The 12630-nt window shown below is 32.0% G+C and overlaps 1 protein-coding gene across 3 annotated transcripts in view; it reads right to left on the bottom strand.

The window, feature by feature from the left end:
• Positions 1-12630, bottom strand: part of LOC106669255 (ATP-binding cassette sub-family G member 1-like) — a 79053-nt gene that overhangs the window by 35502 nt on the left and 30921 nt on the right. For 2 of the 3 annotated variants that reach the window (XM_024228061.1, XM_014398592.2), the window contains exon 2: positions 5921-6038. The exons of the other annotated variant lie outside the window; for it this stretch is intronic. In XM_024228061.1, the coding sequence (XP_024083829.1) occupies positions 5921-6038 (118 nt within the window). The remainder of the gene's footprint in view (positions 1-5920; positions 6039-12630) is intronic. 3 annotated transcript variants of the gene reach the window in all.

Raw genomic sequence — 12630 nt, 5'->3', positions numbered from 1 at the left:
ACACTCACTCATACAAAACACAAACACTTATTTTAACGGCTTTATAGACTTATTGTCTGTTTATATTTATAATTTTTTTAAAATAAAAACAAACTTTTCCATGTGTTTTTTTTAAATTTCTGCCTTATTTTTATTAATTTTTTTGAATGTTTAGGGAAATTACACCCATCGAATGTACATACGATGGTTGTAAATTTCCCGAAAGTTCATAAATTTAATGTAACAATAAATTCCTCCATCGACCCAAGTCAGGAATACTTTTTTTTTACGTTTTTTTAAATTTTCTGCCTTATTTTTATAGTAATGTTTTTGAATGTTTAGGGAATTTACACCCATCAAATGTACATACTGATGATAGTTGTAAATTCCCGAAACGTCCATAAAATTTAATGCAACATAAAGCTAACAAGATCTTTTTTTAAAAACAATCCACAAATTATAAAATTGATAGAAGCAAAGGACTAACTTTATTCATTCATCCCTTTTTGGGTATATGTGCTTTTGTGTGTTTTTGGGTTGATGCTAAAGAAATAAACAATGAATGTAATAATGACAAAACATCAGCTATGCGACTATGTAGTTGTTTTTGTAAAGTGAAAATTTCTTATTGTAAATCAATGATTTGTATCTATTACTAATAATAATTATAAAAGTTAATATTTACTAAATATCCATTAAAAATCATTAAAAACTAAAAAAATAAAAATGCAAGATGGAACCAAGGAAATTATGCTTTTTTACGAGGGTATTTCAACTTCGACCTTGTATAAACCCAAGGTGCCGGTGTTTTTGAAAATACGCCAATTTGTAATATGCCCGCTGGATTCGAACCAGGGACCTTTACCTTACAGAGATGGGCGCCGTCTCGCCTAAACCATTCCTGTCACCGATACCCCCTAGAAAGTTTTGCCTTGAAAAAGGGCGGATTTCACAACATAATGATAGATAAACTATCGAAGACAGTAATAAAATTATCAATTTTACGTTATTTTCTTCCCTTATTCTTCTTTATTTTGTTGGCAATAATGGCTTCCCTCAGGATATGACAATATCAAATGAGAAATTAAATTGTACCTCATTACAGAACGTACTTGGTTTGTATAGATGGTAAAAAACAATTAATTAATTAATTAAAACCTCCTTTCAAGATTGTCATAAAACGTGCTGAATTGTCTCACCTCAAGTCAATCGGGTCCACCTTCCAGTCGTAAAAACTTTTTTAAATGCTACCTTCTTGCACCCGCAATTAATTCTTTAAATAACATAAAAACTTGCTTAACCACCCCAAAACATTAAACTTAAATTTATTTTAACCTCGACAGATTTCAATATTAAAAAAAATTCATTCCCTCGCTCCAAATTTTAATTAAGTGAGAGTGTGTCTGTAGAGAGAATTAGTTCATTACAGCATTTAGTTTGTACAGATGGTAATAAAAAATAAAAGTTTAACCTTCCGAGACACTCATAAAACCTAGTTCTTGCTGTTGGTGGAACGTAGAAGTGAGCGGTCGACGTCCATTAAAATCAGACGTCATTTTTATTTACGTTGTTTTTTATTTCTATCCAAATACAGAAAGGCGTCTGACAGAACAAAAAAGCTAAAAAAGACCAGGGTGTTTCCGGTCAAACTGTCCATCACCCTGCAGACCTCAACAATAAAATTAAAATTCTACGTATTTTCGTTTTTTTTAAATTTCTATCCAAATAGAGAAACGCGTCTGACAGAACATAAAAGATTTAAAAAAAAAAACACCAGGGTGTTTCCGGTCAAACTGCCCATCACCCTGCATACTTCAACAATAAAATTAAAATTCTACGTATTTTCGTTTTTTTTTTAAATTCTATCCAAATACGGAAAGGCGTCTGACAGAACAAAAAAGCTAAAAAAGACCAGGGTGTTTCCGGTCAAACTGTCCATCACCTGGCAGACTTCAACAATAAAATTAATATTCTACGTATTTTAATTGTTTTTTATTTCTATCCAAATACAGAAAGGCGTCAGACAGAACAAAAAAGCTGAAAACAAACCAGGGGGTTTCCGGTCTAACTGCCCATCACCCTGCAGACCTCAACAATAAAATTAAAATTCTATGTATTTTAATTGTTTTTTTATCTCAATCCCAAATATAGAAACGCGTCTGACAGAACAAAAAAGCTAAAAACAAACCAGGGGTTTCTGGTCAAACTGCCCATCACCCTGCAGACCTCCTAGCGTTGGATTTGAGATTTTTTTATAGATTTAAAGAGAACCAAAGAAGGATAATAATGTAAAGAGGGGCTTTTAAGTAAACGGGTTACGACTTCGTCAGAGGATGACCCTGGCTTTTTTTGCGTTGAGTACGGCATCACAAAGTCCCCGGTCGTAAGTTGTGATAAGATCACGTTGTGTTTGATTTGATTGTATTAGTTTCAATAAGAATACATTTTATAATTTTAGCTATCTGGTAGGATTTGTTAACTTTCAAGTCATTTACTTGTGTGTCGCCATTGGTACTGGATAAATCTAAATTTTCCCAAAGATTTTTATACTTAAACCTGCAATTTAATAGTTAATCACTTCTCACCGTAAATGGGAAATCTCGTATACGTCTTATATGCCAACGGAAATGAAAACGAGAAAACGTGTTAATGATAATCAGGAAGGAAATTTTGCAAATATTGGGTTGTCCGGAAAATAATGCAGGATTTTGGTATTAAACAAAAAAAAAGAAACTAGTTACTTTAAAGCAATGTTCTTTAATCAAAATAATTTCCCATACTCTCAATACATTTCTCCCAACGTGTTGGTAACTTATTAATTCCGTCTGAGTAGAATTCAGAATTTTTAGAATTGATAAAGTCAATAAATGCATTTTCCAGTTCCGTTTGATTTTTGAATATTATGTGTTGTAAGTAGTGGTCCAGGTGTCTAAAAAAATGGTAGTCAGTAGGCGAGAGGTCCGGAGAGTAGGGTGGGTGAGGCAAAGTTTCATAGCCAAGCTCCAATAATTTTTGTGACGTTACACGTGACACATGTGGTCGAGCGTTGTCATGCAACAAAATGGGCCCTTTCCGATTGACCAAAGAGGGCTTCATTACTGCCAATTTCTGATGCATGGTATTAATTTGGTTACAGTATGATTCAGCATTGATGGTTTCGCCAGGATTTAAGAAGCTGTAGTGTATTAAACCAAATGAAGCCCACCATACCGTAACCATTACCTTTTTTTGATGAGTTGGGGGCTTTGGAAAATGTATTGGAGCTTCTCCTTTGTCGAGCCACTGTCCAGAACGTCTAGTGTTATCGTAGAGAATCCACTTTTCGTCACATGTAACAATTCTGGCCAGAAATGGGTCATTTTTGTTTCGACAAAGAAGTGATGCACAAACATCAAAGCGCTGATTTTTTTGGCGATCGTTTAATGAGTGTGGAACCCAATTTTCGAGTTTTTTCACTTTTCCAATCGCCTTGAGGTGGTCAGCGACGGTCGTTTTACTGACTTTGAGTTGCTCTGCAAGTTCTCGAACAGTTGTTTTGGGGTTTTCTTCCACCACTGATCGCAGAACATCATCATTAAGAGAGGAAGGCCTTCCACGACCTTCTTCATCTTCAAGGCTGAAATCTCCCTCCCGAAATTTTTTAAACCACCTTTGCACAGTGCACTCATTAACACAACCCTCGCCCCAGACTTGGTTAATGTTTCTAGCCGTTTGGGCTCCGCTTCGGCCGAGTTTAAACTCGTAAAAGAAAATCGTACGAAATTCTCGCTTTGACATTATAAGGATGACTGAATTATTTCCAAGTAGCGGAATGCTACAGAGGTAAACAAACAATATCATTTGGAAGAGGATTAATAAGTGTTGACATTCATAGTAATCCTGTAAACGTAAACAGAATATTTTATATAGATTTTTTTTAATGAAAACTTAAAATCCTGCATTATTTTCCGGACAACCCAATAGTATTGTTTTTTTAAATAATTATATCATTAATTAAAAATAAACCTTGATACATATCCAAGATTCGATACGACGTGACACATAAACTCTCATTCCGATTACACATCCTTGATCTATAATAACGATGATAATGCATCGTCCTAGAATGAATCACGGAAAACAGATAATTTATTCGGCCCATTTCCACATGGTTGATTAATGTCCAAAGCGTATGTACAAAATCAACAGACTCCAGTTGGAAATGACGGATGGGAATCTAATGATCAATTTCGAGAGGTGTGTAATTAAATTAAAGTGGATAAGATGTGAATAACTGATATTGATCGGTACTGTCAACACATCCAGTGTTACTCTGGACCGTGATCTTTTTAAAATTTGAAAAATAAAAGAGATGAAAATGCATTTTTTTTACATTTCATTGTTGAAATATTGTACATAATAAATCAAAGTTTCAACGTTCAGGTGGATATTTGTTGTTTATTAAAATTTTATTTGCTGTCTTAATGTGCAATCCTAATAACCATATTCAAGTACTTTATAACGATTATCAGGAGCTATTAGCCTGTTGGAGCAATACCTCTTTCTATATTTGGAATCATGGACCTATATGATTTATGAATGTGGGAAAACGAACTGCGAACAGGAAATCGATAGCAAGTAACATTGTTAGTCGTTCGCAAGGGTCATTTTTGACTCCATCCTGGCTCACCACAGGATCAGTGGGTACAACATGGGATCAAAATCACAAAACCTATTAACTTTGGACCGCTTTAAAGACAGTGTCTATGTCCTGGCGGTTCTTCTTCTCAACTTGAGAGAAAACTCCAACTATTCTTCTGCTTTAGGTTTAAACTACGCAGATCCATCGAAACACGATCAACAAAACGCGATTTCAAGGTAAAAATCTCGTTTTGCATTGTTTCAGCTGCAGTCGTGTATGCTTAGGGTTCAAAAAAATATAATTGACCGTATGACGAAACTTCACCCTTACGTGGAAACAAATCCGACATGAATCGTGAATCTGTCCTTGTATTTTGTAAACAGTAAGGTTCAACTAATTCCTGTCCTCGTGGCAGAAAATGAGGCAAATGCCAAAAGGTACTTTTGGCTTGAAAATGGTTATGTTTGTATTGTAAAAAGTTATAGTTGACTTAGAAATGGTTACATTAGACTGGAAAAGGGTTAGATTTGACATGGAAAGAGTTACATTTCATATGTAAAGTGTTACATTTGACTTGAAAATAGTTACTTTGGCTCGGAAAGCGTTACATTTGGCTCGGAAATGGTTACATTTGGCTTGGAAAGGGTTACATTTGACTTGGAAAAGGTTACATTTGGCCCAGAAAGGGTTACATTTGACTTGGAAAAGGTTACATTTGGCTCGGAAAGGGTTACATTTGACTTGGAAATGTTTACTTTTGGCATGGAAAAAGTTACATTTGACATGGGAAGAGTTACATTTGAAAAACTTGGAAAGGGTAACATTTGATATGTTAAAAGTTTGAATGCAAAGTTTGTACAACTCGACTTTGAAAATGTAGAAACAGATTTGGAAATGCTATATTGCAGATTACAAGTGTAGGTGAGATATAAGTAAAAATCTACATTCACCCACAAACACGTTTTCTTTTATACACATCAAAATGGAAATGGAAATGCTGATATTACAAAAACATCACGTAAAATCAACTAGACTAACATCCTTTTTTTTCGATACATTATTGTAGTAATTTAATTAACAGAATTTTTAGGCTTTAATGTTTTTATTTTTATGTTATATTAACGTCGTTTTTTAATCTGTTATTCATTGTTTAAAAGCATTTTTTGAACAAAATTGATCGATTATTGATTTAGTTTTAATGATTTCGTTCATGAAAATGCTAATATCTAAAAAATTATATTTTATTTTTTATTAATCCATCTTTATATTTTTCTATAAAGTCTTTAATTTCTTTCTAATATTTTGATGATGAGGACTTACTGGAATCCGGTTAAAATGTTGAGCAAACTTGATTTTCCGGCTCCTGACGGCCCCATGATGGCTGTCAGCTCGCCGGATCTGAACGTGCCGGATACACCTCGCAGCACCATTTTGCTTTCTGCAACAACATCAAACAAACATTTGACATAGAGAAAACAATCGTGTCTTGCGATTAGGATTTAACAGGAAACGTTTAATTTTTATCGATCGAACAGGGCTGTAATGACAAGATAAATTTAGACATCGAAAACTATGCCCTCATCAAGGCCAACTCCAACAAGCATAAATGCGCATTAACTCGGAATAAGAACGAGGCCGGAACGTTCGCTTCCTTCACATCAGGACGAAGGACGTGCATCTCCCAGAAAGTAAGATTTGGTAACTACAAAATGAGAAACTAGATTTCGAGAAAAATACTAAATCTACGTGAGGAAAATGACAAGGATTGTGCCTTCCAAGCGGAATCATAATCCCTCTCATGATCCTTTCTCTCTAACGAACTTAAGAAATGTCTATAAGCGTGAAATGATGCAACGTGAAACAATGATTTAGTCATTAGGAATTCAATCTCACTAAGGTCGACTAGTAAAAGCGCCACTTTTCTAAAAATAAAAATAAAGAAAGAAAGCAAAATCAACAAATTTATGCATAAACAAGTAAAAAACATACAATAAGGTGATTTGGATGGCATATCTTTTATTTTTATGAAGTTATGTTTATAATTAAAAAACAATATTTACAGTTCCTTCTGTATTTTCTAAATTCTATATATATTTACAGATTTTTAACTTTTTAGAAAGATATGTAGTGTTTAGTGACCGTTAGGCGATGATTATTCGGAGATCGTGAGATGCAGTCTGGTGTGACGTAGGCTTTAGAAAAAAAATTTTTTTTGGTAAAAACAAAATGAATTTATACAATGCTAGAAAATTTTAGATTCAATGAAAATATTTGTACTGAAATACACGAGAACAAATACTTTGATTGAATCTAAAAACAAATTTGAGCATTGTATAAATTCATTTTTTTAATCAAAAATTTTTTGCATTGTATAAATTAATTTTTTTAATCTAAAAATTTCTAGCATTGTATAAATTAATTTTATTTATTTATTTATTCTTTTAATCTAACATTTTCAGCATTGTATAAATTCATTTTTTATCAAAATTTTTCTAGCATTGTATAAATTCATTTTTTTAAATCCAAAATTTTCTAGCATTGTATAAATTCATTTTTTTAATCTAACATTTTCTAGCATTTTATAAGTTAATGTTATTTATTTTTTTTTAATCTAAAATTTCTAGCATTCTATAAATTCATTTTATTTATTTATTTAATCTAAAATTTCTAGCATTGCATAAATTCATTTTTTTTATCAAAAATTTTCTAGCATTGTATAAATTCATTTTTTTATCAAAATTTTTCTAGCATTGTATAAATTCATTTTTTTTAATCTAAAATTTCTAGCAATGTATAAATCCATTTTTTTACTCTAAAATTTTCTAGCATTGTGTAAATTAATTTGATTTATTTATTTATTTTTTAATCTAAAATGTCTAGCATTGTATAAATTCATTTTTCAATCAAAAATTTTCTAGCAATGTATAAATAATTCTTTTTAAATCTAATATTTTCTATCATTGTTTAAGTTAATTTTATTTTTTTATTTATTTTTTAATCTAAAATTTCTAGCATTGTATAAATTCACTTTTTTACATATCCTACATGTATTTGTTAAATGTAAACAATGTTTAAATCCCAGGCCCTGAAGATGAACTCAATAAAGCTCGAAACGTTGGCACGATAAAAAAAATATTTTTCTGAAACTTACGTCACGCATTTCACGATCTCGGAAGAATTTTTAGAAAGATTTTTTTTGAGTGTTAGAGTTGTGGATTTTGTTTTGACAAGTTAAAAGCATGATTCAAATTTCAAACAGATCACATAGAAATAGTTAAATTTGTAGACTTTTTTCATGGAAGTGACAGCGGCATTGTCCACGTACCCGATGGGTCAGGTCGGGTTCGAATTTTCGTAAAACCGTTAGGCAAACGTTGCAGGGGACGTGGGATCTAACCATAAGAGACGAAAGGTCTTTCCTCCATGTTGGCCAATTGGATGAGGCAACACTAACCGGAGCCCCTAAACTTTAGGCCTATCCTCCGACCCGCGAGACTTACAAATACTTGCGCCAGAGTCTGCATAAGAGAAGTCTCGGCCGTTGTGCAATGCGATTTACTTGTGCCCCAGTCTCAGAAATATGGCATGTCACATCAAATAACGCGAACCTCGTAACAGACTCATTTGAGTCAGTCGCTAGCGCAAAATTACGAGTCACGACGTCTTTCGTTAACACCGATAGTAGAGATGTTTTGCTTTTCCTGCCTAAGATTCTTCACCAGTTTTATGCCAAAAGTTTACATATAAATAACATATGTACATGCATAGTTGGCGCATGGTTACTTACATGAATTTGTGTAACAGGCAATTATAAATTCAGCAGATTTTAAACGATTTTCAAGAGATTAAATATTCAATCTTTTAAAATTTATATTTTCTGTTATAGTTATCCCTTGTCACCGCCGGACGATACTCACAAACATATTACACAAAATAAAACAACTTTAAATACAATGGGCAAACATAAACGCCAAATGACCTGGAATGAGTAATGAACATCAGCCATTCTCGCAGTTTTTTTAAATAAACTTTCTAGACTTAGCAATCACAAAAACAGACGACAAACTACAATTTGATTGCAGAAAACCGATAGCAATTGACATAATACACGCCGACTAAAATCACACACACTGACGCAAGTACGAAAACGAATTAAAAAGAATACACACCAAAGCAGACAAAACGTCTATAACAACCACAATCAACCAGATAATAAACAAAAAGAAAGCAACACCTGAAAATTAACTGAAATAAAAAAGGAAGCAATTCAGCTATAAAGAGTTATGTATGCTTTGGAAAGGGTTTTAGCTCAGCTCGAAATGGTTATTGATTTAAAAATGGTTACATCTGACGTGGAAAGGGTTACATTTGACTTGGAAAAGGGTTACATTTAACTCGAAAATAATTAGTTTTTGATTGGAAATGGTTACATTTGGTTTGATAAAGGTCACATTTCACTTAGTTACATTTCATACGTAAAGTGTTACATTTGACGAGAAAATGTTTATATTTGGCTTGGAAACAGTTACATTTGACTTGAAAATAGTTGCTTTGGCTCGGAAAGGGTTACATTTGACTTGGAAAAGGTTACATTTGGCTCGGAAAGGGTTACATTTGACTTGGAAAAGGTTACATTTGGCTTGGAAAGGGTTACATTTAACTTGGAAAAGGTTACATTTGGCTCGGAAATAGTTACATTTGACTTAGAAAGGGTTACATTTAACTTGAAAATAGTTACATTTGGTTTGAAAATGGTTACATTTTACTTGGAAAGTGCTGTCTACATTTGACATGGAAAGGGTTACATTTGACGTGATAGGGTTTACATTTGACATGGGAAGAGTTACATTTAACTTGAAAATAGTTAATTTTTTAGCTTGAAAATGGTTACATTTTACTTGCAAAGTACTTTTTTTATTTGGAAAGGTTTACATTTGGCTTGAAAACGGTTACATCTGACTTGGTAAGAATTACATTTAACTTGATAAAGGTCACATTTCACTTGCTAAGGGTTACTTTTGACGTGGAAATGTTTACATTTGGCTTGAAAAGGGTTACATTTAACTTGAAAATAGTTACTTTTGGCTTGAAAATGGTTACGTTTTTCTTGGAAAGAGTTACATTTGACTTGGAAACATTACAGTTGACGTGGAAATAGTTAATTTGACGATTTAATGACGATGATTTATTAGGAAGAGGTTACACATGACTTGGGAAAAGTTCAAATAGACTTAGAAATGCTTTTATTTACTTGACTGAAATATTCCCACTTGATACATATTTGCATTTAAACACGATTTTATATATCAAAGTCGAAATGGAAATGTTGATATTACAAAAACATCACGGAAAATAATCTGGATTAACAGACTTTTTTAAATATATACACAAATATATAATACATAGAAACCTAAAATGATACAGTATTTTACTACAGTATTTTACAGTACTCTTAGGCTTTCATAGTTATATTATACTTATTATTTTGACAAAAAATGAACCGCATTCATATACTTTGGAAAAGAAAAGTACAAACTAACTTATTCAGCAAATTATGCATAAAAACAGCATTAAGAACCACAATAATTATAGTTAAATTATTATCACAAAACATCCAAAAGACAGACCAACTAAAATAAAATAAAATATACTCATACCGAATGCTAGCTAATACAACGATCAGGCAGGTCGAATTAAAAAAAAAAAAAAGATACTAGATATCAAATCATTTGGGAGTACGAAAATCAAACTTCGCGACTAAAATGAAATAACCGATAACCATTTACAGTACAAACAAGTATGAAACTACTACACACAAAACAAAAAATGACAGGAAATGAACATAATCGAAAACTTAGAAATATATAAACATAACACATTCAAAACCAAAAAGCTATAAATACACAAATTAGCGAAAGAATGAAGACAGAAAATAGAAAAAGACCAACAATAAAACAAGCGCTGATTTAATCCGTCAAACACACCTGCAAATAATACTAATATCTGTATAGCCACAACACTGAAGATGGCGAAATATTGAAACGTGTCTGAACCAACGGAGACCACAGGACGAAATCTTAAATTTTTTGTTTTCTGAAATTTTTATCAATACTGAATCACCTTAGACTGAAGTTGTTCTTGTTTTAAAACAAAATCTTTTTCTGAGATGAAGGTAAGTAGTTAAATATTGGTTGTTTATTATCACTTTTAAGTTTGTTAAAAGTTCTCATGTAAGAAAAAAAACAGGCTAAAATTTTTTCTAAATTTTTATTATTCTTTTGTAAAACGTCTCGAGTCCAAATTTAAATCGAGTTTTTTTTTCGTTCGTTCTACGCCGATGTATTTAGAAAATTGAAACGTGTTTATCCCCGTGGGGAAATCCGCGGGTCCTGTGCGTAATAAACTATGCAAAATTGCCTTCCCTTTAACGCTCCTTCATGTCAATTATTGATATTGTATTATTTTTATTGCAATTACTGTTAATGACAACTTTGGAAATTCCTGATAGAAAAAAAGAAGATTTGCATTAATTAACTTGTAAATTTTTTCTAAAAAATATTTGTTCTAACAGCGCAAGAGTCTCAAATAACAACCTTGATCATCGTAATTAACATATTTACCATAGCGAAATCAAAGTTAACCAATAGATTTTTCTAATAAATATTTATTTTATTTGACATTTATGTTTGATAGTTTTGCACTTTTAATTTATCAATGTTGACATATCATAAATTGTTTACTTTGTACTCGTTTTGCATTACTTAGAGATGAAATTTTTCCTCATTTATTTTTTTTTCCAGTCAGATGTTCAATCTAGTATTATTTCGTTTAAAATTATTTATTTATATTTATTAACTTATACAGGCTGATAGCCTAATTTACGAAAATACATCACATATAGATTAAAAATATATGCATACATAATATTACATATGGGAGCAAATTAATTTACAATATTATAAACTTTTTTAAAATATTTTAAACATTTTAATTTATTTTTTACTTATTTATTTTTTAAACTATTTTTTTAATACAAGTCGCATTAAATAAATATATTTAGTGTATTTCCTGTTCGGTGAATTTTAAATTGGTAGAGTAGAATTGGTAGTTGGTGGAGCAGTAAGAAACTTTCAATAATGATAAATTATGAGATTTGTATATAATATTGAACCTTGTATAAGAAAGTACATAGTTTATGAGTTGAGAATGTTCTAGGTAGGGATGGGCTGAGAGAAGGCTTCAACATAGGGAAAAAGCAAGGGGCTCTACTGAGCCCTCTGCTGTTTTTCGCTTTTCGTGAATAATAAGGAAGAATTTATAGATTGTGTCGGCATAACTGTAGGTAAATAAAAATAAAAGCCCAAGCCCTTTAGCTTATGACGAACGCTCTTGCTCGGTATGTTGATCCGTGGAATCTGAAGTTCAATTTGGACAAATCAAGTTGGGTTTAAAAATGGTGGTAGACCTCGTGTTACAAACTTTGCCCGTAGAGTCCACATTCAAAATGTAACTACAAAGTCCTAATTAACTATGGTCCGCATCTCAGCAGTTTCGGAGTTATTCCACTTTTTCTGATTTTTTAGGACTTCAAGACCTTGCTTCAAATTAACAATGATAACTCTAAAACTAAAACATTTTGGACAAATCTGTTGATACGATTGAAAACTACGTTAAATTTCCGTAAGATGTGATCAATACTAAACTTGCATACGTTCGGAAAATAAGCATTTTAGTAGCCAGAACTTTGAAAAAAAAAACCAACTTTTTTTTTCAAATTCATTATTCAGAAATCGTGAGATGCGGTCTGGTGTGATGTATGTTTCAGAAAAATATGTTCTTCATCGTGCCAACGTTTCGATCTTTATTGAGATCATCTTCAGGGCCTGGGATTTACAAACATTGTTTAAATTTAATAAATACATGTAGAATGTGTGGTGATTAGTGACCGTTAATCGATATTTATTTAGAAATCGTGAGATGCGGTCTGGTGTGATGTAGGTTTCAGAAAAACATTTTCTTTATCGTGCCAA

This window comes from Cimex lectularius, unplaced genomic scaffold (genome assembly GCF_000648675.2).
Source record: "Cimex lectularius strain Harlan isolate CLEC.00 unplaced genomic scaffold, Clec_2.1 scaffold216, whole genome shotgun sequence".
Taxonomy (NCBI): Eukaryota; Metazoa; Arthropoda; class Insecta; order Hemiptera; family Cimicidae; genus Cimex; species Cimex lectularius.
This window is presented reverse-complemented; position numbering and strand designations above follow the sequence as displayed.